The 27026-nt window shown below is 38.0% G+C and overlaps 1 protein-coding gene across 18 annotated transcripts in view; it reads left to right on the top strand.

Annotated features, from left to right (window-relative positions):
- Positions 1-27026, top strand: part of FRYL (FRY like transcription coactivator) — a 281765-nt gene that overhangs the window by 214239 nt on the left and 40500 nt on the right. For 16 of the 18 annotated variants that reach the window (XR_002825074.1, XM_023737361.1, XM_004382915.2 and 13 more), the window contains 14 exons: positions 3702-3961; positions 4617-4757; positions 7858-8026; positions 10365-10449; positions 10978-11090; positions 12041-12191; positions 12871-12974; positions 14539-14724; positions 16214-16418; positions 18383-18504; positions 19341-19531; positions 20989-21083; positions 24137-24744; positions 25026-25123. Coding sequence is in view for 17 of the 18 variants with exons in the window: in XM_023737361.1 (XP_023593129.1) it covers positions 3702-3961; positions 4617-4757; positions 7858-8026; positions 10365-10449; positions 10978-11090; positions 12041-12191; positions 12871-12974; positions 14539-14724; positions 16214-16418; positions 18383-18504; positions 19341-19531; positions 20989-21083; positions 24137-24744; positions 25026-25123 (2528 nt within the window). In the remaining variant the exon portion in view is untranslated. The remainder of the gene's footprint in view (positions 1-3701; positions 3962-4616; positions 4758-7857; positions 8027-10364; positions 10450-10977; positions 11091-12040; positions 12192-12870; positions 12975-14538; positions 14725-16213; positions 16419-18382; positions 18505-19340; positions 19532-20988; positions 21084-24136; positions 24745-25025; positions 25124-27026) is intronic. The other 2 variants (XM_023737370.1, XM_023737376.1) reach the window with 1 other exon arrangement.

A 27026-nucleotide genomic window follows, 5' to 3' on the forward strand; every position in this document is an offset into this window, starting at 1 on the left:
GTCCTGTCACCAGGTGGTTAGATCTGTTACTAGGTATATGAGCTTAGGAGTCTACCCACTCCTCCTTGTGTGGATTCAGCTCAGGTGACCAGGTAGATAGCCACCAAGTGTGTGGTGTAGGCTCTAACTTAACAGTCCTAGACAGGCATGGGTGATTGGTGTAGGCACAGGCATCTGGCTGCAGTAGTGGGACACACTTTGAGCAAGGCAGGGGGTTGACGGCTGCCCCCCAGTGTCCTGGAGGAAGGCGTGTTCCTGTTCTCTAGAGCGGGTAGGTGGGTGGGTTTTGTAGCTGGACTATGAGCACCTCATGCTGTTGGGTGTAAGGACTGGGGGGCACCTCTTATTCATGGGCCCCTGTCGCAGGTGGCTAGGTGGCATGGGTGGAGCCACCAGTCCTCAGGCCCCTGGTGTGGGTAGGTGAAGACCCTGCTTAATGGGCAGAGCAGTGTTAAATGTCAAGAACCTACCACTTCACAGCTGAAACAGTTGAAGTTAGACTACTGGTGTATACCCTGTTGTACTGCAGTAATGAGGGCCTACGCTGTTCAGATGGGCCCACACAAGTCTATGCAGGGGGAAAGGCACTCAAGGTCCGTGGATCCCTTATGCCTGTGCCTAGGCAAAGGAGCTGTGCCTACCCTGGGTTCCTGGCTTAGGGAGCCGGCAGTTTATTTTTTCCCGTTTGTTAATTTGTTCACTCTGCAAGGCAGGGAGAATTGTTCTGGGTGTGTGACGGAGCCTACTTCCGGCCCAGGAGACTTGGCAATTGCTGAAACCAGTCCAGGATCCATGCAGAGCAGGGAGCAGGGAGGTCAATGGGAGAGAGGTTTTTCCCTAAGGGGGGTGTTTTTGATTCGCTTGGTAGGCCGTACACAAGTACTTATCTTTCGCCGATCCAGGGCTGCTTCTCACGGGTTGTGGGTGTCCGTGTAGCCTCTGTGGCACTGGGTCTGTCCTGATGTGGAAGACGTGCCTCCCGAGCACTGGTGCTTGCCTGCCTCACTGCTCACTCCCAAGCTGATCATGCCTGAAGGGCTCAGGCTCTCTCCGGGTCGGGTCTGGCAACTGCTCGCTGCTTCCGAACTGTCTCTCCCTTCCCCTGCCTCTCAGTCCGATTCCTCAACTCTGCCTTTGATGTTCAGGACTCCCAGATTGCCACATATATTCGATTCACTTGTTTTTTCGGGTCTTTGTTGTAAGAGGGTCCAGTGGAAGCGTCCTCCGCCATTTTGGCCCCGCCTCCTGTTTTTAGCAGTCATTTCTAAAAAACTCCTTTTAGGAATGTTAAATAGATTAAATTTGAGGTTGAATCAGAATAAAACACATCTCCACACAAGTGCGAATTGCTTTCTTTGAAATATGAACTTTTAATAGCGATGTATAATGATATTTAGATTTCTTATTAATGGAATTTTCACAGGGCTTCGTGCCTTGCCCTTCCTTCTCCATTCCACCCCCAGCAAAAAAAAAAAAGCAAAAATGGGGGGTCCCTCACATGCAATTTAAAAATCTTTCATAGACAAAGAACTTTGTGAATCTTTTAGTGATGCATTTGATTTCTTATATTAGTCCATCTTTGGTAATAAAAATGGGCAGGGATAAAGGGGAGCAAGAGAAAGAAATTGAGAGCATGGATTACTTGCTGCTGCTTGTCTTAGAGGAAAAAAATCTGTTGCTGTTGAGTTGACTTAGACTGATGGTGACCCATGTGTGTCAGAGTAGAACTGTGCTCCATAGGGTTTTTAGTGACTGATTTTTCGGAGGACATCACGAGGCCTTTCTTCCAAGGAGCCTCTGGGTGGACTTGAACCTCCAACCTTTTGGTTAACAGCTGAGAACATTAACTATTTGCACCTCCCAGGGCCTCCTGTCTCTCAACAGGTTTCTTTATCCTCTAATCATAGTGAAAGGTCCTGGTTGAATTAAGTAAAACTGTTGCTAGGCTACCACATTGCTTTCTGGTCCAGCTTTCTTTCTTTGGGATCAACAAATGTTCTTCCCAGGGGCTTCTAGAACATCTGAAGTATGTGTCAGGCAAGATGTCATATTAATGTGGGTCTCCCAGAACTCAGAGGAATCTCTAGGGTCCATCTGGTTCAACTTCCCACCCAATGAAGGTACTATTACAACTCCTATAGTGTCTTACTCTTTAAGAAAGAAGTTTTAATTATAGCATACAGCATACTCAGCTAGTTTTTCTGCTTGCTACATGCAGCAAGATCTTGATCCAATTTGAGTACTGTATATGCAGCAAGATTGGCATCCAGAGGATTACAAGGTTCTGTTGTGGTTCCTTTCCTGAGCCTCCTCGGGGCATCTCCACAATGCCTGTTTCAGCAGTATTAGCAGTTTGTTTCCTATCCCTAACTGACCTGAGTGAGAGAGAAAAAAAAAAAAAACCTAAAATTCTCCTAACATTCAGTTCTTACAATAGTTTATCTGTTTGGTTTGCACTGTTAGTTATCAGCATCCATGCTCCCTCCCCTGTTTTCGAGGTCCTGTTTATCTGTTTTGTCTTTTGCTGCTCGTGCTTTTGTTGTCATATCTGTTAGCCCGTTGTTAAAAAGCAGGTCTCACAGCTTTGCCCTTACATTTTCTTTAAAAGATTTTTATAGTTTTAGTTTTCACGTTTAGGTCCTTGATCCATTTTGAATTGATTTTTGTGTACGCTGTGAGGCTTGGATCCTGATTAATTCTTCTGCATGTAGAAATCTAGCTTTTTTTCGCACCATTTATTGAAGATACTCTTCCTTCCCTGTTGGATGGATGTAGCACCTTTGTCAAAAATCAGCTGAGCATAGATCTATGGATTTATTTCTGGACTCTGAATTCTATTCTACTGGTGTATATGTCTATTATTATACCAGTACCAGGCTGTTTTAATTACTATGGCTTTATAGTATGTTTTGAAATCAGGAAGTGTGAGTCCTTCTACTCTAGTCTTCTTCAAGATTGCTCCCTTCTCCTTCTTAACTCCCACAGTCCAGACACCACTTCCAACATGTATGTGATGTATAGAAGAATCCTGATCAAAAGTAGGGAATGCAGAAGAGAATTTCAAATTCTCATGTACTCCAGAATTTCTGGAGCCAATGATGCTGGATGAACCTCTGAAACTATTGCCCTGAGATAATCTTTAAACCTTAAACCAAAAATATCCCCTGAAGTCTTCTTAAAACAAAACAGTAGTTTAGCTTAACTAGTAAAAAAAAAATGTCTGCCTTGAGCATTTTGCTCTTTTAAGAACTGCTTATATGCCATCAAATTGACAACAGCAACTCAAAAAATTATGTAGGAACCTTAGGGGACAAAGAGTTTATGTTAATGAGGGAGAAACAAGTCAGAAAAGGAGGATGAGAATGGTTGCACAACTCGAAGAATGTAATCAGTATCACTAAATTGTACATGTAAAAACTGTTGAATTGGTGTATGTTTTGCTGTGTATATTCTCAACACCACAACAAACTAAAATTTAGGAAAAAAAAGTGAGGGCATGATTTATTTTAACTGTTAATTTTCATTGTGATGTCATTGAGGTCAAATTGATTAAAAGAAAAGCTGTGTTCAGAATTTTAAAATGTAAGGAGTAAAATCTGGCTTCATAGTCTTCAAGAAAGAGATGCTGAAATTTAATTACAAATGACAAGCAACTGAAATTATATCAGCTTTTCCTTCTTTTGGCTTGTTTTTAATTACAGAGATAAGCCAGAGAATTCAGACAGCCCATCCAGCTGGGCGGCAAGTGATGCTGCACTATCTCTTACCATGGATGAACAACATCGAGCTGGTGGATTTGAAACCTTTGCCCACAGCACGGCGGCATGATGAAGATGAAGATGATTCATTAAAAGACCGAGAGCTGATGGTGACTAGCAGGCGCTGGTTACGAGGGGAAGGCTGGGGGTCACCACAAGCCACTGCAATGGTTTTGAACAATCTGATGTACATGACAGCAAAGGTAAAATGAGTTTTGTATTTGCAGTTGCTACACAGACTTATAGGAGCCCTGGTGGCACAACAGATAAACGCTCAGCAGCTAACCAAAAGGTTGGTGGTTCAAACCCACCCAGCAGCTCTGTGTGAGAAAGACCTGGCAATCTGCTCCCATAAAGATCACAGCCCAGGAAAACCTTATAGCTCAGTTGTACTCTGTGACATGGGGTCACTGTGAGTCAGAATCGACTCAACAGCACCCAACATCAAAGAATTCAGAAAATTCCTAGAATTTATCCTCATGGTCCCCATGGTTAGAAATAGATGAAGAGATTAGATAATCCTGTAGTAACCACACAAAAATGCATCATGTATTTATTCCTTTCTTTAAAAAAATTCATTAGATGTAAGATATCCTTTTGTTGTGTTTTATTAAGACCATATGTGATTCATGATACTTATGTTTAGATTTATTGAAAAAGATGATTATTATTCTTAAGTACAGAAAAGATTAAAACAGTGTATAAAAATTTTAACTTCTAATATTTCACGGTGTGACAAGTTTTTTGTTGTTGTTTTTTAATTTTGTTTAATTTGTTGCTGAGAATATACATAGCAAACAGGTTTGGTTTTTAATAGCCCATCCTGACTAAGGTATCTGTTGTGTGCGCTGCATCTAGTACGGCGATGAACTGGCCTGGTCAGAGGTGGAGAATGTGTGGACCACACTCGCAGATGGCTGGCCAAAAAACCTGAAAATAATTTTGCACTTTTTGATCAGCATTTGTGGAGTGAATAGTGAACCAAGCCTCTTGCCTTACGTATGTATTGAAATTCATTTAACTTTTTTTTTTTTTTTTAAGACATTGACCAGATGTCTTGTGATGTCAAAGTATGGACAACAGTAAACCAGCAGAGGCAGATCAAGGGCCAGGATGAAGTAGAGTCAGGAAGTAGCACATGGATTCATTCATACATTCACTCAACAAATATTATTCGTTATTACTACAAGACAGGTGCTCTTCTAGGTGCTGGAGATTACAATCTGATGGGTAGTAACAGATTTTATTCTTTGTGCCCACATCTAATTTATTTAATGAATAAATCAGTAAATTAATAAAATACAGCCGTGGTAAGGGCTACAAAGGAAAATTGTGGAGTAGTGAGATTGAATAGCCTAACCTAGCTGTCTGGGAGGATTAGAGGTGGTTCTCCAGACAAAGTGATATTAAAGCTGAGACCACAAAATTGGGGACATTTATAGTTTTTTGTAGGCAGGAGCTGCCATTGGGATGTTAGAGCAGGATGGAGGGTGAGAGCTCAGTGCCCAAAGGATGATGCCTAAAGCTGTTGGAAGCAAAGAAAGTATGGTAAGAGATATAGAATGAAGAATATGATAGTCTTTGCCTTCTGGGAAGATGGCAACACTTACGTCTGTCCAAGTGACCAGTACAAAACTGTCAAGTGTGAGGCTTAAACAATGCATGTGTGTGTAGCATCTCCTAAAAGTATGTTCCACAGAAGACTAATTCTGCAGGATATTGCTCTAAAATTTCCTGTAGACCTATTTCAGAGAAATAGCTTTAACTTTACTTTACCCAGCATTGCCCACAGCTAACTTGATCACAGAAACCATTGTCTTCAAAGTATGTCACAGGATTAGTGTTCCTTGAGAAGCACTTAGAGAAAAGTGTATGGTACGAGTCAGCAACGTGCCCCACATTACCTCTCTGACCACATTTCCTAATCTTCTTCCTCTCACTTCCTGCTGTTGAGCTGTGCTGCCCCCCTCTCCTCTCCACTCTGGCACCAGATATTCCCGCCTCAGAGCCTTTGCACTTCTCTTTCCCCAGATGGCCACGTGGCTCACTGCCTCACCTCTTTCAGGTCATTTCTCAGGTGTCATTTCTCACTGAGACCTTTGCTGGGCGTGCTGTATGAAACTGCAAATGTCCCCCACCTCCATCCCTCACATGCACTCTTTTCCTTCCCTGCTTCACTGAACTTCTTAGCACCTACCATCATCTTACATATGTATTTCATTGATGTTTGTCTCAACCCCATAGATTGTGAGCTTCTTAAAAGCAGGAATTTTGGTTTGTTTGGTTCATCCCCAATGCCTAGAATAGTACCAGGCGCACAGAAGGTGCTCATCAATTGAATAAATGAATGAGTGAGTTGGGGTGGAATTATAAACAGGCATGACTTTATAATTCTAGGAGACCAAGATGAAATTCAGGGAATAGCACTTAAGAGGAATTCAATGCCATTTTTAAAAAGCAATAACAACAGTAACCATTCTTATTATTTCTTAATTACTATTGCTTAAGCACTTACTTATTGGAGCCATGGTGGTGCAGTGGTGAAGAACTTGGCTGCCAACCAAAAAGGTCAGCAGTCCGAATCCACCAGCAGCTCCTTGGAAACCCTATGTGGCAGTTCTACTCTGTCCTATAAAGTCACTAAGAGTCAGAATTGACTCGATGGCAACTGGTTTTTTTTTTTTGGTAAGCACTTATTATAGGCCAGACACGGTACAAGCACTTCATCTACATTATTTCATTTAATTCTCAGAATAAATCTCTGAGTTTGGTAAAGTTACTGCAGTTTTACAGAAGAAGATAACAAAGCAGTAAGAAAAGTAATTTCTTCAAAGTCACATAGCCATCTAGCTCTATCACTCATTAGAACTAGAACTCCAACCCAGAATTATTGGTGAAAATTCAGTGAAATCTTCTAGGAGAAGGGAGTGGAGTTGGTGTGGGGGGTGGGTCTTGAAGACTTGATTACAGTGGGATTGGGAATGTCAGCTCAGAGATTGTCACATCATACAGAGCAAAGGCGCAAAGGCAGGGATGCAGATAGCATCTTCAGAGGAGACTGAACCTGAGAACAGAGCGAACTTATTAGCAAATCATTAGAGCGGATTGGTTAGATGAAGACACGGGCTGTAGAGAGTCAGTTATCAGTGAGTAATCATTATAAGGTTTTTGGTCTGATGTAATGTAGCATGTTTTAAGATTTGATGGGAGGTCATCTACAGCAGTGCTTCTCACACAGTAATGCACTTATGAATCGTCTGCAGATCTTGTTCTGATTCTGATTGTGTAGATGGGGATGGGGCCTGAGATTTTGCATTTCTAACAAGCTCCAGATGGTGATGCCTGTGCTTCACTTTGAGTAGTAAGGATTAAAGTGGAGGGAAAGAGAGGCTGATCAGTTAATATTTTGATGATACATATTAACTAAAGCATGCATATAATACATATTACTGAAATGATTTTTTTTCCACTTAACTCATAGTGTTTGCTAGGCATTTTTAAAGTACTTTATAAATCTTAACTCCTACCAGCTATATGAAGTTGGTGCTATTATGATCCCCATTTTGCGGATGAGAAAATTGAAATTAAGTCACTTGTCAGTGGGTGATAAATCTACATTCCAACCCTGGTGGTCTACTTTGAGTTTTAATTTAGTTCTAGTTCCTTCTTCTTAATCACTAAACTGCTAGATTGAATATAGAGAGTGGGGAAGGCAGGAAAAAAAGACAAATCCTGGGTTTGAAGGCTGGCTGCCTAAAAATAACGAAAAATATTAAGACAATATTAATCTAAAGCTTTTCCACTAAAGAGAAACTGTACTATAGAAAAGCAAATTTGTAAAGAAAGTGGATAAAAGTTATGGAAGCCGTGGAATAATATATTCAGTTCACCCTAACTAGGTATAATATTGAGGCTTGGCGGAAAGACAATATTTATAAAACTGTGTAATGCTTCATTGCTAAGTAATATCTATTCAGATTTAGATTATACTTCTTATTTCATCTGCTACTTAATATTGAACTTTGATAAAATTTGTCTCAAAAAATTTCTGAGATAAAATGTTTGCTTTTTCTTTTCTGAATGACTTCTTTTGTAACAGGTGAAGAAAGTTATTGTATATTTAGGTAGAGATAAAACAATGCAGTTGCTAGAAGAACTGGTGAGTGAACTACAGCTGACGGACCCTGTCAGTTCAGGAGTCACTCACATGGATAATCCCCCGTATTATCGCATCACTTCCAGTTATAAAATCCCTTCTGTCACCTCAGGTGAGACATTATTTAAAACTGTGATTACTTGGGATCAAAAGAGATGCTTTACATAATTGTTCATTTTAGCAAGCATTTGTGTATTGAAACATCATTAAGAAAACAAAAGCAAACATGAGTCCTGTGTAGTAATTAATTTGACAAGACTTTTAAAAAATTGTCATATGAGTAAAGAAATTTGATAATGTAAGGATTCTTAGTATTATAGAAGGAAACATATTTATATTCTTATACAGACCTGGAACATAGATTTGTATATCCCTATAGAATAAATGGGATTCCTAGGTGGTGCAAATGGTTAACCCACTTGGCTGCTAACCGAAAGGTTGGAGGTTTGAGTCCACCCAGAGGTACCTCAGAAGAGGCCTGGCAATCTATTTCCCAAAAAGCAGCCATTGAAAACCCTATAGAGCACAGTCCTACTCTGACACACATGGGGTCACCATGGGAGAGTCGACTCGATGGCAACTGGTTTATAAAACAAATGCATTTTTAAATTAATGTAATTGCTGTGTTGAATTTAGAAAATGTTTACTTATTGAAATTATTTGTGCAATTTCACATTATAATTATTTGAATATGTTTTATACATAGCATCCAATCATATGAATGCTTACATGTGTACACATATATTATAATGATAAATATTATAATTAGTTGAAGAAACTGTCTCCCTGAGGGAATAGCTTCCATTGAAAATCATTGTACAGTGAAACCTGTGAGAGCCAAAACTCAAAGTGACTGCTTTGTTTTTCTGGATCTCACAAGTTTTACTTTGACAGGGTATAGCTTATCACTTTTCTGTCACTCTCTATTAATAAAAAATATTGGAATTTTCCTTCTCTGACAAATTTCTGCCTTACACCAGTTCTGGCTTTTATAGGTTTTACTGTAGTATCTAGGCTACTGTAGATTGAATTTCTGTGAAATCCTTTGTGACTCAGTTTATATTAGATGTTTTTAGGTATATTAATAATGTTATCTGTATAATTGGACATCTTTTAAATTATATCTTTATGTTTTCTTTATCTTTATTGCCTCTCTTTCTAAAAATCCTCTTATTTGGATGTTTTCCATCTCTTAGCCTTTTTTTTTTTTTTTTTCAACATAATTTATGAATGTTGGCCTTGATCACCTGGCTAAAGTAGTGTTTGTCAAGTTTCTCCAGTTTTTTTTTTTTTTCCCCCTACTTTCTAGGGAGGGGATTTCTAATCACCCTTCTATTGGATTTTTCACTTCTGCTAGAATGTTGTTAATCCTCAAGTTTTGTTTGTTTTTTTAAGTTAGAATTTTTAGTAGCATTCTATTTGTGTTTCATGGTTAGACTATCTTATACATCTGATAAGGTTATCAGGTTTTCTTCTGTCAGGAAAAATCTCCATTTTCTCTAAATTGCTGTTTGTTTTGATTTGTCTGTCTTAATAAAGACTTTTCTCAAAAGCCTAACAATTCTATATTTGTCTTTTCATAGAGTTGAGTATTAAAAAGTTGATCGGCTATTTTGTAAGTGTATAGGGAACTTCTTGACACTGTCCTTCATTGTAGGGTGATTTCACTGATGCCAGCATCTGTAGGTCTCTTCTCTAGGTCTAATCAGAAAACTACTAGTTACCTGCCTAGAGTAGAGGATGTAGGGGTATATGTGTCTGGTGTACATATAATCCATAATACACAGTCTGCAAGCCTCTGGATGCCAATAGGGTAAGAAGGATCCAGGGGATGGGGGTGTAGTCTCAAATTTAGTATGTATATTTTTACTTACTGCCCCACCCCTACCCCCCGCCCACCCCATGCTCAGTAAGATACTCCCTCTTTCAGCTGTGCTTGGTATGCCCCAGACCAGCAATCTTCTGATTTAGTCTCATAAGAAAAGACTACTTTTGAAGTGGAAAGAGAGATAGCCACTCAGCTATAGGGGGCAGGAGGTAGATCTGGGGAACCAACTACTTCTGAAATAGGTTTTCAGCCAATCCTATTTTTAGCATTACCTCCCCCTCCCACCTCTTACACCCAGAGGTACTAGATGCCACTAACTCCGAGCCTATTGGAGTTTCAACAATAGAGATAAGGAGGCTTCTTGGTTTTCCCCACTATCAGCTTAGGTTTCAGTCTTCTTAAGACTTAATTACTTCTTGCCCAGTTGTTTTCCAGCATCCAAAATTTTGTTGCTATAGTTTCCTTTCACTTTCTCTTAGTCATTATGAGTACATTCCTTTTTAAAAGTCATTTTGTTCTTATTTTAGTGGAGTTTCGATGTCTATAATTTGAAATCTTTTGTTCTTACTGAGTTACCCCAGGTTTTCTAATTCAAAGGTACTTTTTACATTCTCATTTACAGGAACTACTTCCAGTAGCAATACAATGGTAGCTCCCATGGATGGCAACCCTGATAATAAGCCCATAAATGAGAATACTGAAGAGAGGTAAATACTTCTCTGTTCTTCATCAGCCTTTCAGTGTGACAGACACTGATTGTCATCAGAATGAATGATAATGATTTCTGCATTGGGATTTATATTTTGTTGGGTTAAAATTCTAGTGAAGAAATATATTCTCCTGTTGGAAATATTTTTCGTGTTGACTGTTTTGACATTAAAGATGCTAGATTGTTTAATATGCCGTAATGAATGAATACGTAGAGTATGGTCAGTCACTTTCTGTATTGCTTACATTTTTAGACTTTTCTAAATGGCTATTTGCTCTGTATGTTTTATATAAAAGTTTTGACCACAGCATTATTGCCACAACTACTTAAGAAGAATCTTTAAGTAGAAATAGTTGACTTAAAAGCTTAAGCTTTTGAATTTTAAGGTAGAAATTAATTTATATCGTAGTGAGCTTTTGTTAATATATTATGTACTGTATTCTTTTTTAAACATAAAAAGTGAAACATAAAGCACAAATACCATTTTACCGTGAACTATGACTAACTTCAACACTCATTTCCATAGCTATGTGCACCTAGACATCTACAGTGGACTAAACAGCCATTTAAATCGTCAACATCACAGACTAGAATCTCGATACAGTAGCAGCTCTGGAGGATCTTATGAAGAAGAAAAAAGTAATAAATTCCAAGTGCTTTTTATAACTATAATGGCAAGAATTATGTTGATTATATTAATTATGTTGATGTTAATAAAATGGTTTTTTTTCAATAAATTGCTTTAAAATAGAGTACTGCCACTAGTGGTGTTCCAACATAGTCTGAGATGTCTTGATTTTAAGAAGCAACATAAGTGGGGAAGTTTTTTTCTAAAGCACAGGTTCCCTATAGATAAATTAAAAGGAACATAAGAATTGATTCCCAAGAAATGTCATAGAACAAACACTGATAATAGGCTGGTTTTTTGAGCAGGCTTGACCCTTCTCCATGGATTCACGTTTTACTGAAGAAGTTCTCCTTTGCAATTGCAAAGTGAATGATCTACCCAAGTGTCACTGTAGAATAGACACACAAGCTTTCAGACTGGGAAGGGACCCTGAAGACGATCTGGTCCAATCTCCTCATTTTGCACATGATGGAACTGAGGTCCAGAGAGGTTAAGTGACTTACCCATGTCACACAGAATTTACATTTCCTGACAGCATTTTTTACTGCACCCTGCAGCCCCACTGTGGTAGAGCAGATTTCCTTCTGAGATGGGTTTTTGTTAGCCCCATCTCAGGCAACTTAGAAGTGAATAACTTTCCAGAAGGCCTTTGTTACAAGGCAGCTTCACCTATAATGTGGTCTCATGGCTTGGACATCAATTATGGAATCGTAATGAAGTGCTAATGTAGTTTTGCTTTGATAATCAAGGATGGAACCTGAATTGATATCTCCTTTCCTCTCTGATTTGCTTTATTTGATAATATTTGTACCCAGGTCTTCCTAGCAAACGTATGTTGGAATAATAGGAAATTATTTTTTTATCACTTTCCGTTGCTATAAATAGTTGATGTCTTACTAGAGCTTGCGTATATTGGCAGAAAATAGATGGTGTAGAAAATGAGATCATTTTATTTTGATAGGTGATTCAATGCCACTTTATTCTAATTGGCGACTGAAAGTGATGGAGCATAATCAAGGAGAGCCACTACCCTTCCCACCAGCTGGAGGCTGCTGGTCACCACTGGTGGATTACTTGCCTGAAACATCATCACCTGGATTACCTCTTCACAGGTGGACTACAGCGTCATTCCTATTTCATATGAGCCAGATTGCTGCTTAACACTTTCAGCTTTCTTTACGCTATCTGAGAACACAGAACAAAGGCAATTTCTTTCTTGAGATATGCAACAAATTAGATCAGTGTGTTTAGATTTTAAGAAATCTAAAATCTCAGGGAATTCTAACTGTATAAAATTAATACTAAATCTAATTCTGCTGCTGCTTTTCTGGGTGTCTGGCATAGTTACTTGACCTTTCTGGGACCCAGTTACTACATCTGAAAAATAGTATTTGATTCTAATAGGCACTATTATTTTGAATTGAGTTAAACTGAATTATACTTAGCAAAATCACAATAGAACAATCACTGCAGTCTTTCAGAATTTATTAATGCACCAAACACGTGTTGAACACCTACTATGTGGCGAGCAGTTTGCTAGGTCTTAAGGTTGAAAAGATGAAAAAAATAGGGCCCTTGAGTTTGAGGAGCCCTTATCAGATAAGTTTTTTTCTAAAACTGTCACTTTAACTTAACGGTATCTTCAGCTCTATTTCTTTTTCCTCTTTTTTTCTTGTTAAGTTGTATTTTTCCATAAAATACAATATTAAAGTCTTCAAATAATTTACACAAAATTTTCTCTAGGTTTGCTCTGGTCTACTAACACATCGGTAATACTCTTATTTGTCATAGGTGTAACATAGCCGTGATTCTTTTGACTGATCTGATCATTGATCATAGTGTGAAGGTGGAATGGGGAAGCTACCTCCATCTTCTTCTTCATGCAGTTTTTATAGGTAATAAATATATGATTCTAATTCCTTCATTTTATATTTTTTCATAATAATTTAAAGGAAGTATGCTTTTAAGAAAGTTTCCACGTGTTTCTGTATCTGTTTCTTTGTATTTTATTTCCAAGACTCTATAATACTCCTGGTCTGTTGTTGTTGTTGGGTGCCATCAAGCCGGTTTAGTCTTATAGCGACCCCATGTGACAGAGTAGAACTGCCCCATAGGGTTTTCTTGGCTGTAATCTTTATGGAAACAGATTGCCAGGTCTCTCTCTTGTGGGGCTGCTGTGTGGGTTCGAACTGCCAACCTTTCAGTTAGCAGCCAAGAGCTTAACCATTGTGCCACCAGGGCTCTTTACTCATGGTCTAGCAGGGAATTATTCCAAACCTCTCTTTTAGCCATAAACAAGACTATCCTCCCTATTCCCATTCCTACCCTATGGTCGTATTCCCATTCCTACCCTACACCCCTACACAAACACATATACACTCTACCAAGAACAATTCTGTAGCTATAAATCAAAAAAACCAAACCTGTTGCCGTCGAGTCGATTCCGACTCATAGCAACCCTATAGGACAGAGTAGAACTGCCCCATAGTTTCCAGGGGTCATCTGGTGGATTCGAACTGCTGACCTTTTGGTTAGCAGCTGTAGCTCTTAACCACTACGCCACCAGGGTTTCCTCTGTAGCTATAGCAAGGGTAAAATTAAATCTTTACCTCTGGAATTTAGGTAAACTTCCAGAATGAACGGAAATGGCGGTAGGTTATGAGTGTTTAATTACACTCCACCTTGTTCACAAAACAGTTGGCTTGTGGAAGTCTGATTATAAGATCTGAAATCTCATTGTGCCCTCTGTAACAAACATGTAGGATCTATCACATCTATAGAATCTTTGTAGGTTTGGCTTCCTGAGATAAGTCAAGATAGCTAGCTTCTCAGAAAATTTCCTGATGTGCACACTTAGTTTGTGTGTATTGCCTTATTCCTTTGGTAATCAAACATTTACTGAATATCTTTTATGTGCTAGGCACAAAATAAATTTAAAAATGCCTACCTTTTTATTTATTTATTTACATGAATAAAAAAGTTAAGTAACAGAGTAATAATTTCTAGGAGATCTACTCAATTTTAGACATGAAATGCATTGAAAACTTATCTGGATTCTCCTTGTATTATAGGACAGTAAACCTGTTGCCATTGAGTCAATTCTGACTCATGTGAACCCGTATGTTACAGAGTATAACTGAGCTCGGTAGAGTTTTCTTAGCTGTAATCTTTACAGCAGATTGCCAGGCCTTTCTTTTGTGGTGCCACTGGGTGAGTTCAAACCGCCAACCTTTCAGTTAGTAGTTGAGTGCAAACCGTATGTGCCACCTAGGGACCTAAATAGGACAATAGCCTATTGTGAAAATGTGTAAGAACTCTAGGCCAATAAAAAAACTATGTAATACATCATCTGCCACTAAATATTTTATGTAATTTCTGCTTTTCTTTAAAATATGAGTTTGATAGCAAGAATACTATTATTTTATTTTATTGATGATTGTTTTCTACTCTCCTCTTTAGGGTTTGACCACTGCCACCCTGAGGTGTATGAACATTGTAAACGCCTGCTTCTGCATTTGCTAATAGTAATGGGATCCAACAGTAACATCCGAACTGTTGCTTCTATCCTTCTCAGGAACAAGGAGTTTAATGAGCCCAGGGTGCTTATAGTCAAACAAATTGCACACTTAGATTATTCTTTCACAGGTATTTACTTTAGAAGTACAACTTGAAAGTAGAATTATACTTTATTAATGTGGAATCCTGTAATAGGAAAGTCGAATAAATAAAATTTAAAATACTAGAGAACATTTTAACAAAATGTTGCTCTATTATGTTAAGTACCATTTACATTATTTCTAATCAGTAGAAGGAGAAATTAAACTGAAGATATTTAGGTCTATATTGCTTTTACAGACATTTATCATGAAAATCTTAGGTTCTAAACATGTAAATTCAAAGTACAATGAAAAATAATTTATTGAGCACTTAATGTGAAAAAGATGTTGAATTTGTATTAGATTCCTCCAACTCTCAAAGGTCTAAAAAATTGAGAGTAAAGTATTTATTTATTTGATTATATTTACTTAATTTAAAATTTTATACATTTTTAAATACTGAGATTCAAATTTATGAGACAATTATTAAATTTATTTTCACTGTTGGTTTGAATATTTTTACTTCTGATGTTATATGTTATTCTTTCCTAATAGCCCTAACTTATTTATTCCACTCATCAGTATCGTCATGCTAATAAGAGAGGGTCTAGAAAATGATTATTTTTAGAAATTGAAATACAATTACCTTTTTTTCCTAATCCTGTAGTGTTCAGATACGGGGTTAATGAATTTAAAAGTTATACAGTTAAATCCCTGTATTTACTTAAAGTCTTGTATCTACTAAGAAAAAAATAATTAGAAATGTATTAGCCTTTTAAAACTGTGATTAAACGAAGAATGGAATAAAGCTTACTGCCTTTTTATAGTAAATCAACTTTATTCACAATTTCATAGTTCGTTGTTTGTTTTTAAGACTTCTTTAGCCATTTGTCAATATGGGCAGTAGTAATTTTTAAAATACATTGTTCAGTAATTGGCATAGTATACATATTATAAATAGACTTTAAAAATAGTCCTTCTTTGAGTAAAATGAAGCAGAAAATGTAAATCCTTTCCGTAAGAAATTAAGAATCTGTTCACATTATAAAAATGTGACTGACAATAATAAATGCTGAGGAAGTATGCCAAATTATGGGAAAACTGCCACTTTCAACTTTCTTCTGCAGATGGCAGCAGAGGACTGCACCATAAATCCAAATAGTTAAGTTTTAGCATTAGGCTGTGAAACCAGTGTTTTCTAAAAACTCCTTTTATGTGATTGGTGCTTATGAGGATCCATCAGGAGTACTGATACGAATCAGCCAGTACTAACAGATTTCCTCATATGTCCCGTATACCGTATTTTACACAAGTAACGCACACCTTCTACGTTTGTTTGCCAGCCGCCCCCTCCTCTTGAGTTATTTTCATAAGCGTGCTATGCTAATGTTTTTATGGCATCATGTAAAAAAAAAAAAGGAAGGCACGCATTATTTGTGTAAAAATACAGTGATCAATAAGAAACGGTAGTTTAATTCTTTAAGTGTTCTGTGAGGTTCTTTTATGCTTAGATGTTCATGACAATCGTTCTCTTTCAGCAGGTGTTAATGATTTTATACCTGATTACCAGCCCTCCCCTATGACTGACTCAGGGCTTAGCTCAAGTTCTACCTCTTCTAGTATCAGCTTAGGAAATAACAGCGCTGCCATTTCACATCTGCATACCACTCTCCTTAATGAGGTTGACATCTCAGTAGAGCAGGATGGAAAAGTAAAAACCCTCATGGAATTCATTACCTCAAGGTAAGCCTTACAGCTCTTACCATTCCAGGAATATACGTGTTAAGTAGCTCTTTCATTTGTCAGCTCTTGTGGACCATATGTTTGTTTTCTGAAGTGATATTGATTTAAAATACATAGATTTGTATTATGCAGTTTTTGAAAATTATGATGCAGCCATCATAGTCTTTGTTCTTTTGCATTCACACAGTTGTCCCCGAGAAGGGCTTCATTCGCCTCTGGATGGATACTCAATGCCCATAAAGAATACAGTGTTATCTGAATACATATACCGCTTTGATTAGCTACATTATCAATCAGTCATCAAATATTTATTTATGGTCTACTCTTTGTAAGGCACTGGAAGTAGAGAAGAAAAATAGCTGGGGAGAAGGGGTGGCATTCCACAGTGAAAGCAAAATCATAGGGGCATGAGAAAACAAAGTATGTTTGGAAATGGTGAGCAAGGGTGTGTTTGGAAATCCAGTCTGACTAATAGCTGAGGAAAGAGAGTATCTCAAGACAAAACTAGAAAGCTAGAGAGAAATCAACCTGGAGGGCCATGAAGCTCAGGCCATACAGTTAGAGATCTTTATCCTTCAAGAGAGGAGACATTGAAAATCTTTGAGCTGAAAGTAGGAAGGGCAAACCCTTCTCCCCCAACACCAAAAAAATACAAACTCATTGCCGTTGAGTAGATTCCAGCTCATAGTGACCCTATAGAACAGAGTAGAACTGCCCTGTAGGGTTTCCAAGGAGCAGCTGGTGGATTCAATCTGTGGACCTTTTGGTTAGCAGCCGAGCTTTTAACTACTGTGTCACCAGGGCTCCAGGGAGGGCAGGAGGGGATAATTAAATAAATGTGTTGAGGAAATCGGCCTGAGAGCAGTGTACAGGATGAATTAGAGGTAGAAGGGCTTGGAAACAGCGTGACCACCTAAGAGGTTTTTGGGGCACTTAGGGCCCATGGTAATAAGGGGCTCCACCAACGTGGTGGCCTTGAGAATGCAAAGACAGTTTAAAGAAAAAATCAACAGGATATTACTCGGTCCTAAACTTTCCTTGCAGCTTTAGCCAGTAAATTATTTTCTCTGCATTTACTCAGTAAATTACTTTCTTTGCATTATAATCTAACTACAGTCTACCAGTTTTCTGTTCAATCTGTTCCAACTCATGGCAACCCCAGGTGGTCCATAGGGTTTTCTATGGCTGATTTTTTGGAAGTGGATCTCCAGGCCTTTGTTCTGAGGTGCCTTTAGGTAGACTCAAAACCTCCAGCCTTTTGGTTAGCAGCTGAGCCCGTTAACCATTAGCACCACCAAGAGACTCCAACTGCAGTCGAGCTTGCACAAATTAGAATGTTTTAACCTGTACTACATGAGCAGTAAGCAGTCCTCTTCTCGTTTGACAAAATTTATCATCGTTTTCCTACCACCTGTGAGAGATTTTGGCTGCAGTGATGGAAGACTTTGAGATTATGTGTAACCTGGATCTTCCCCTTCTTGCTATAGACCACAGGCAGTCCCCAGGTTAAATGAACGAGATCCATTCCTAACTGTGTCTTTAGGTCGAATGTGTAGGTAAGCTACGACAGGTGCGTAGGGTTCTTATTTAGACTTACTTAGTGCAAGAGTAGGCTTGAAGCCGTTTCAGTGATTTAAAAGCTGCACGTGCAGCAAGTGAAGGTGATTTTTTGACGAAGAATTTGTTGCAAGAAGGGGTTGGTTCAGTCATTTCAAAGTGAGGGCAAATTTACATAATATTAAAGGGCAAGTACGGGTTGTCTGTAAATTGGATGTTCATAACCCAGGAACTGCCTGTATTACATATCCATGTATGTGAAAAGTATTAGTTGACTTTGTGACATACTGTTTGATTTATTCAACTACTGTACTTTCTAATTACGAAGGTACACTTTAGACAAGTATGAGTAAAACTCTTGATGTAAGTTTAAAACACTGGGAATTATATCTGTGCTGTGTTTTCAGAAAAAGAGGGCCCCTCTGGAACCATGAGGACGTTTCTGCCAAGAATCCTAGCATAAAGAGTGCTGAACAGTTAACTGCATTTTTGAAACATGTGGTTTCTGTTTTTAAGCAATCAAGCTCAGGTATCTTTCATTAAATATTTCAGATAAGATTTACTTTTAATGAGATATCATTTTAATGTGTTGTTAAAATTTCTCATAATGCTTAACAAAAGTTGATAGTTGATATGTCTAAATAAAAAGTTTTACAAGGATTTTTTAAAACTTATTAATGACAACACATTCAGCATATTTGTTTTGATTGGGAAAAAAATTCAGTTACTGTTTTAAAATATAAGAAGAATACTACCTGTGAAATTCTGGACTCCTTAGCTTTGTGGATAATGGCATTACAAAACTGCAATACAGTTGTGTTTTATGAAAGAATTACATTAAAGGGGCGTATGGTGCCATGACTTAAAATTCACTTTTATACTGGTATGGGCTTCTGTGATATAAAATTTAGTAACATTTTGAAAATCTTAGTAAAAATGTATGTGACTAAAGCAGTAGTTCTTAACTGGGAGCAATTTTGCTCCCTAGGAGAATTTAGCAATGTGTGGGGACATTTTTGGTTGCCACAGTCGAGAGGGGACAGAGTTGGAACTGGAATTCAGTGAATAGAAACTAGGGATATTGCTAAACATCCCACACTGCACAGGATGGCTCCTCACAACAAAGAATTATCCAGTCCAGAATGGCAATAGTGCTGAGTTTAAGAAACCCTCGTCTCAAGGATTGCTTCCCTGAAGATTAGAATGAAGATCATCTAAAATACAAATGAAATTTAATGAAAAGAAAAAGCATTGATTTATAAAATACTTAGGAATGCCTCCTGTTTGCCAGGTGTTGTGCATCTAATCGTAACTTCTATAATATGAAAAACAAAAACCATCTAATGGCTTCGTTTGTTTTCCCAGAAGGAATTCATTTGGAACATCATCTTAGTGAAGTTGCTCTGCAAACAGCACTTTCTTGCTCTTCTCGACACTATGCTGGGAGATCCTTTCAGATTTTCAGGGCCCTAAAGCAGCCTCTTTCTGCAACTACACTTTCTGATGTTCTTTCCAGACTTGTAGAAACTGTAGGGGATCCAGGAGAAGACGCACAGGTATTTCGTTAAGTTCCTTCAGCACTTACTGAATGGCCACAAGTTGTCAAGGATGTATTGCCCACTATCGATTGCTGCAGCTGGACCAGTATAGAATTATTAACATCAAATGTTAGTGAGCAGACAGTGAATTAAGAAATAAAGTTAAGTTTTATAATTAATATGTAAAAACATACTAATTAAATAGTCTATTAAATAGTCTATTGCCTGTCAGAGAAAGCTTTACACACACAAAAAGTTGAATAGTATCCTAGGATGACCACAAGGTAAAAGAGACAAGAGGTTAAATTTAAATATAAAGAGGAACAGGGAATTTAACTTTTTAAGATAAATTAAGAAAAACATTGCAACTTGAGAACATAAGTCTATACAGACTAATGATTTCAACATAATTTGATGAGAAATTAATCCATTCAGCAGATATTTTCCAGGTACCTACGATGGACTAGGCACTGTTCAGGCACTGAATGAGACAAAGTTCCTGGCATTCTGGAGCTTAACATTCCAGTGGGGAAGCAGGCCTTTAATCTGTTAGTAATATATAATGCAATTTCACTTAGTGATAAATGCTGTAAAAATAATAAAGTAGAGTAAAGGGATAAAGTGATGGGGGAGGGGAGTTGTTTTATATATGATCATCTCAGAAGGTGATTTTTGAACAGATACTCAAATGAAGTGGGTCATATGCTAATCTGGGGAATAACATATCAGGCAGAGGGAACAGGAGTAACAAGTGCAAAGCCCTGAGGCGGAAGCAATAGGCCTGTTTAAGGAACAAAGAGAACCAGTGTGTCTAGAGTGGAGTAGATTGGGAAGTGGGGGCCAGTGACAGGAGATTGGTAAAGTCAGCAGGTCCAGGTCACTTGGAGCCTACTAAGCCATGTTAAGAGGTGAGAGTTTACTCTGAGTTGATGCGAAACCACTCAAAGATTTTGAAAAGAGAGTGGGACGTGGTTTGCATTTTTAAAAAATTAGTCTGGCAACCGAACGGGTAACTTAGGAGGGTAAAAGTAGAAGCAAGGGAGGTCAGTTAAGAGGCTGTTTTAAAAGAGTTTAAGGTAAAATGGTGGTAGCTTAGATTAACGGAAGCTATGGAGATGGAGAAAAAGGGGTCTGATTTTTAAATATTTTAAAAGTAGTATTTGTAAGACTTTCTGATGGATTCCATTTAGGATGTGAGAGAAAGAATCAAGGGTGACCCTTAGATTGCTGGCCTGAATTTTGGGTGAATTGTGGTGCCATTATAATAAATTTATTCCATTAGTTTGATGAGTTTTCATCAGTCAGCAAGATCATGTTGCCCAAGAGTTTAATCATTTTATAATAATAATGTGGAGATTGTCTAATCATTTTGTAATAGTAATGTGGAGATTGTTTTATTTTTAACTCTCATCAGGAAGTCCATTGCCATTTTCTTTCTCCAGAGCAGATTTATTAAAAGTTGCTTTGTTTTGCAGGGTTTTGTGATTGAGCTTCTTCTCACATTGGAATCTGCAATCGATACTTTGGCTGAAACCATGAAGCATTATGATCTTCTTTCTGCACTTTCTCAGTAAGAATTTAAACCAGGCAACCTGTGCATATGTGTACAGAATTCTAATAGCTAAATATGTATAATTATAGTATTGTATTATCGTTAGATTGGTAGTGGGAATAATAGTAAAAAAAAAATTAGATGGATAACCAGTGGAAACATTAACTTCAGAAAGTGAGGACTTGTGAAAAATCATAGAGCTGATAAGCAGCAATGCCTTGTAATGTCCTAGTTTCAACAGTGCCACTTAGGCTGCATTAACCAGCTTCGTTCCTGCCACACGCAACATTCCTTTGGTCTCTAGACAGGCCAGGCCCCTTAGAACTCCTTTCGGTTTTCACATATTGTCCCTCTTCTTTGGAACAGCCTCTCCTTCCACTTTCTGTGGCTTAAATACCAGTTGCCATCTAGTCAATTCCATCTCATGGCGACCCCATGTGTGACAGAGTAGAACTGTGCTCCATGTGGTTTTCGGTGGCTGGTTTTCTACAAGTAGATTGCCAGGCCTTCCGAGGACTTGAACCTCCAAGCTTTTGGTTAGCAGCTGAGTGTGCCAGCCTTTGCACCATCCAGGGACTCCTTTGAATTGCAAACCCTGAAATCCAACTCATCCTCCAAGTCCCATCTCAAATTTCACCTGTTAGCTAAGCATTTCTAACTCTCCCAAGGCATGTTGATTATTCCATCCCTAGAGTCCTCACGGTATTTTTTTTATATTTTGTAGTTGTTAGGTGCTGTCGAGTTGGTTCCGACTCATAGCAACCCTATGCACAACAGAATGAAACACTTCCCGGTCCTGTGCCCTCCTCACAATTGTTGCTGTGCTAGAGCCATTGTTGCAGCCATTGTGTCAATCCATCTTGTTGAGGGTCTTCTTCTTTTTCACTGATCCTCTACTTTACCAAGCATGATGTCCTTCTCCACGGACTGATTCCTCCTGACAACATGTCCAAAGTATGTGAGACGTAGTCTCACCATCCTTCCTTCTAAGGAGCATTCTGGTTGCACTTCTTCCAAGACAGATTTGTTCGTTCTTTTAGCAGTCCATGGTATATTCAGTATTCTTTGCCAACACCACAATTCAAAGGCGTCAGTTCTTCGGTCTTATTCATTGTCCAGCTTTCGCGTGCATATGATGCAATTGAAAACACCATGGCTTGGGCCAGGTGCACTTTAGTCTTCAAGGTGACATCTTTGCTTTTCAACGCTTTAAAGAGGTCTTTTGCAGCAGATTAGCCCAATGCAGTGTGTCTTTTGATTTCTTGACTGTTGCTTCCATGGGTGTTGATTGTGGATCCAAGTAAAATGAAATACTTGACAACTTCAGTCTTTTCCCCATTTATCATGATGTTGCTTATTGGGTCCAGTTGTGAGGGTTTTTGTTTCCTTTATGTTGAGGTGTAATCCATACTGAAACTGTGGTCTTTGATCCTCATCAGTAAGTGCTTCAAGTCCTCTTCACTTTCAGCAAGCAAGGTTGCGGCATCTGCACGATGCAGGTTGTTAATGAATCTTCCTCCAATCCTGATGCCCTGTTTTTCTTTGTATAGTTCAACTTCTTGATTATTTGCTCAGCATACGATTGAATAAGTATGGTGAAAGGATACAACCCTGACGCACACCTTTCCTGACTTTAAACCATGCAGTATCCCTTTGTTCTGTTCAAACGACTGCCTCTTGATCTATGTACATGTTCCTCATGAGCACAATTAAGTGTTCTGAAATTCACGTTCTTCCCAATGTTATCCATAATGTGCTACGATCCACACAGTCAAATGCCTTTGCATAGTCAATAAAACGTAGGTAGACATCTTTCTGGTATTCTCTACTTTCAGCCAGGATCCATCTGACATCAGCAATGGTATCCTTCATTCCACGTCCTCTTCTAAATCCAGCTTGAGTTTCTGGCAGTTCCGTGTTGACATACTGCTGCAGCTGCTTTTGAGTGATCTTCAGCAAAATTTTACTTGCGTGTGATATTAATGATATTTGTTTGATAATTTCTGCATTCGGTTGGATCACCTTTCTTGGGAATAGGCATAAATATGGATCTCTTCTGGTCAGTTGGCCAGATAGCTGTCTTCCAAATTTCTAGAATAGACAAGTGAGCACTTCAGCGCTGCATCCATTTGTTGAAACATCTCAACTGATATTCTGTCAGTTCCTGGAGCCTTGGTTTTCGCCAATGCCTTCAGTGCATCTTGAACTTCTTCCTTCAATACCATCAGTTCTTGATCATATACTACCTCCTGAAATGGTTGAACGTTGACCAGTTCTTTTTGGCATAGTGATTACGTGTATTCCTTCCAAGAATCTTCTTTTGACGCCTCCTGTGTTGTTTAATATTTACCCAGTAGAATCCTTCACTATTGCAACTTGAGGCTTGAATTTTTTCTTCAGTTCTTTCAGCTTTGAGAAATGCCAAGCATGTTCTTCCCTTTTGGTTGTCTATCTCCAAGTCTTTGCACATGTCATCATAATACTTTACTTGGTCTTCTCGAGCCACCCTTTGAACAACAGTTAATAGGCTGTAAATTCATCCATTTACATATCTGTCTCCTGCAATAGATTTTATTTACACTCCTATTGCTTTGCATACTGTCTGGCATCTATAGAAACCCTTCAGTTAATGCTTTTAAAATCAGTGGCAATTGGATGTGAGGGAGAAGAAATGAAAAACAATTTTTGAGCTGGGTGGTTTTGGAAATAGTGCTCCATTGGCAGAAATAAGGACATCAGGACCGTCAGTCTGGGGGTTAAGATAGATGAGGTCTGCTTTGGACATAATGTATACTTAAATCCCAAATTTGGAAATTACCAATGATTACTGTAGCAGAATTTTATTTTCAAGTCAAACCTCATCCCAACTCAAAGGAAAGGTGCTGTTACATATTTTAATATGGAGGGGAGAACTGAAATTTGATTGAGGAAGTCAGATATATTCGAAAGAAACTTTTAACTGATGAACAGTTACTGTTTTTCAGTGTTTTCAAGGGTAAAATTAGTGTATCAAAAGAAGCATTTTGTACTTGGATTTATCTGTTTTGTTTTCTTTTGTTTTTTTCCTAAAGAACCTCATACCATGATCCTATAATGGGAAACAAGTATGCAGCTAACAGGAAAAGCACTGGACAACTCAATCTAAGCACAAGTCCCATTAATAGTAGCAGTTATTTGGGATACAACAGTAATGCAAAAAGTAACTCTTTGAGATTAAGTTTAATTGGTGACCGAAGAGGTGACCGGCAGCGGAGTAACACACTGGATATAATGGACGGACGGATAAACCATAGCAATAGTTTAGCAAGGACTAGAAGCCTTTCCTCTCTAAGAGAGAAAGGGATGTATGATGTGCAGTCCACTACTGAGCCTTCCAACCTGATGGCCACCATTTTTTGGATAGCAGCATCTTTATTAGAATCAGATTATGAATATGAATACCTCCTGGCTCTCAGGCTTCTCAACAAACTGCTTATCCATTTGCCTTTGGACAAATCAGAGAGTCGAGAGAAGATTGAAAATGTACAAAGCAAATTGAAGTGGAATAATTTCCCGGGCCTTCAACAGCTCTTCCTTAAGGGTTTTACCTCAGTATCTACCCAAGAAATGACCGTGCACCTCCTCAGTAAACTCATCGCTGTCTCCAAACACACATTGGTGGATCCTTCCCAGTTGTCAGGTGATGTGAATATCATTGCACCAACACTTTGCTTTTAATGCGGTGAAATGTAAATTAACCATTTGTTTTGGAATCTACTAATTTCTGCTTTTCCGCCAACAGTTATAATATTGTTTTATATGAGAGAGCTCAGATTATTTGGTAAAAGCAAAAAAAGAACGTAGAGGATTAAGTATTCCAGGAAATGTAAAGAAAATGGTTTCTGGGAACCATTTGAAAAAAAAACTTTTAAAGTAATATGCAATAAAATTAGTTATTGTTTGCTTTTTTTTTTTTGATAGGCTTTCCTCTTAACATCCTTTGCTTATTGCCTCACTTAATCCAGCATTTTGACAGCCCAACTCAGTTTTGCAAAGAAACAGCTAGTCGAATAGCAAAGGTAAGCAAATGTTATGCTGCAAGATAACACTATAGGGAAGTCATTCTGGAGTTTTATCTTAAGGGGGGAGCTCTCTGAAAAATTCTTAAAAATCTCTTTACTGTCACTTCCTATGTGAATTTTGCATCTACATTTTTTATTCTCATCATACATATAAAGGAGTTATGTAAAATTGGTGTAAGTTACAGCTGCTCAAATGGCAGTGAGTAAAATTATTTAACTAGAGTAACACTCCTTTGAGTCTCAGTCTACTCTGTTTCCCTCCTTTATCTTCTGCCTGTCTGTCAGTTTCTCATTCAACCATTTCTTTGCTATCAAATATTGACTTAGCACTGGGGTAGGTGCTGGTAATACAGTGATAAGCAAGATAGATAGGATGCTTACCCTTGTGGAGCTTATAGTGGGGCCTGTAATCAAGTATGTAGACAATTACAATACAGTTTAATAAGTGCAATGGGAGGGCAAAGGACTCTAGGAACACATATATCAAAGGTCTACCTAGAGGAGGTCATTTCTGAGCTGACGTTGAAGGCCAAATAGGAATAACCAAAGTAAGATCTCTAGATGAAAGGCAGGAAGCTCAGCTGAGGGCGAAAGTTTTCTAGTCAAGAGAAAGAGCATGTGAAAAGGCCCTGAGGAAGAAGTGGGCATAAAATATTTAGGGATTCTGAATGCTCTCCTTTTATGTTTGCCTTTTTCTTTTTAACATTCTTTCTCTGCTGCCTTCATTCTTATTTCCTTCCTTATTTGGCTCTTGTCTCATACAGCTCTGAAAACAGAAATGTAGCTATTTTTAAATCATCTGTTAATATTTGCTTAAAAATATTATAGCTCTTTATCTTAATTTAAAAAAAATTTCATTTTGATGTTTTATATTTTTAATAATTTCTTCTGTTAAAAACAAAAAAGAACTCTCAAATAGCTTGCCTTCTGCTTAAATTTAATTCTTAATTTTCTTATTTCGTTGTCAGTCATTGAATGTTGGAACAAAAGCTTTTCAGACAAAATATAAACAACCAAAAAGAAGTAGTTATATAAGTTTATGAATTATATATGTACAACAGGAAATTATGTGAACTAGGGGAGGAGAGGGAATAGCAACATAAGATAGCCTAGCTAAATGCACTGGGAGAAAAACCAGTGAAGTTTGCAACAAAAGGGGATAGCAAATAAAATTCTCTGCAATAGCTTTTTAAATGAGCAAATTTTTTGAGAGTTAAGATTCATTTAACAAGTAGCACAACAGTAAATGGAAAGAGCAAGTCAGCAGAAAGCCAAATAAAACACCCACCCTCTCCATGGCCCAGATTTTAACACTAGGAAAGGCAAACTTATTTCTGGATGCCAGTGTAGTGAAAAAATACTACCAGCCCAATTAATCACATTAACGGTAACAAGAGTCTGGTCATTATCTTGATAAAACCAAACCAGTTGCCATCGAATCCATTCCAACTCATGGTGACACCACGTGTGACAGAGTAGAACTGTGCTTTATAAGGTTTTCAGTGCCTGACTTTTTGGAAGTAGATCACCAAGCCTTTTTTCCGAGGATCTAATGGTGAACTTGAACCTCAGTGTTTTGGTTAGCAGCTGAGTGCTTAACCATTTGCACCACCCAGGGATTCCATTATCTTGATAGATGATATGTAATAAAAGACAAGAAAATATTTAATAAAATAGGATGTTGAATCTATTCTTAATAAAAGTTCTAAATAAACTAGATACGGAGAGATTCTTAGCATGATCATTTTTAAAGCCTGTATTTAAAAAGAAGAGCCAGTATTATAGTTAATGGAAATATATCTTAGTTTCTCAAATAAAAATGGCAGTGATAGGAAATAAGGCAAGAATGTCTTATTCTTGGTTTTACTTAATAAACTCATTCAATAGAACATTAAGTATC

The sequence above is a fragment of the Trichechus manatus genome, unplaced genomic scaffold, assembly GCF_000243295.1.
Source record: "Trichechus manatus latirostris isolate Lorelei unplaced genomic scaffold, TriManLat1.0 scaffold00101, whole genome shotgun sequence".
NCBI lineage: Eukaryota > Metazoa > Chordata > Mammalia > Sirenia > Trichechidae > Trichechus > Trichechus manatus.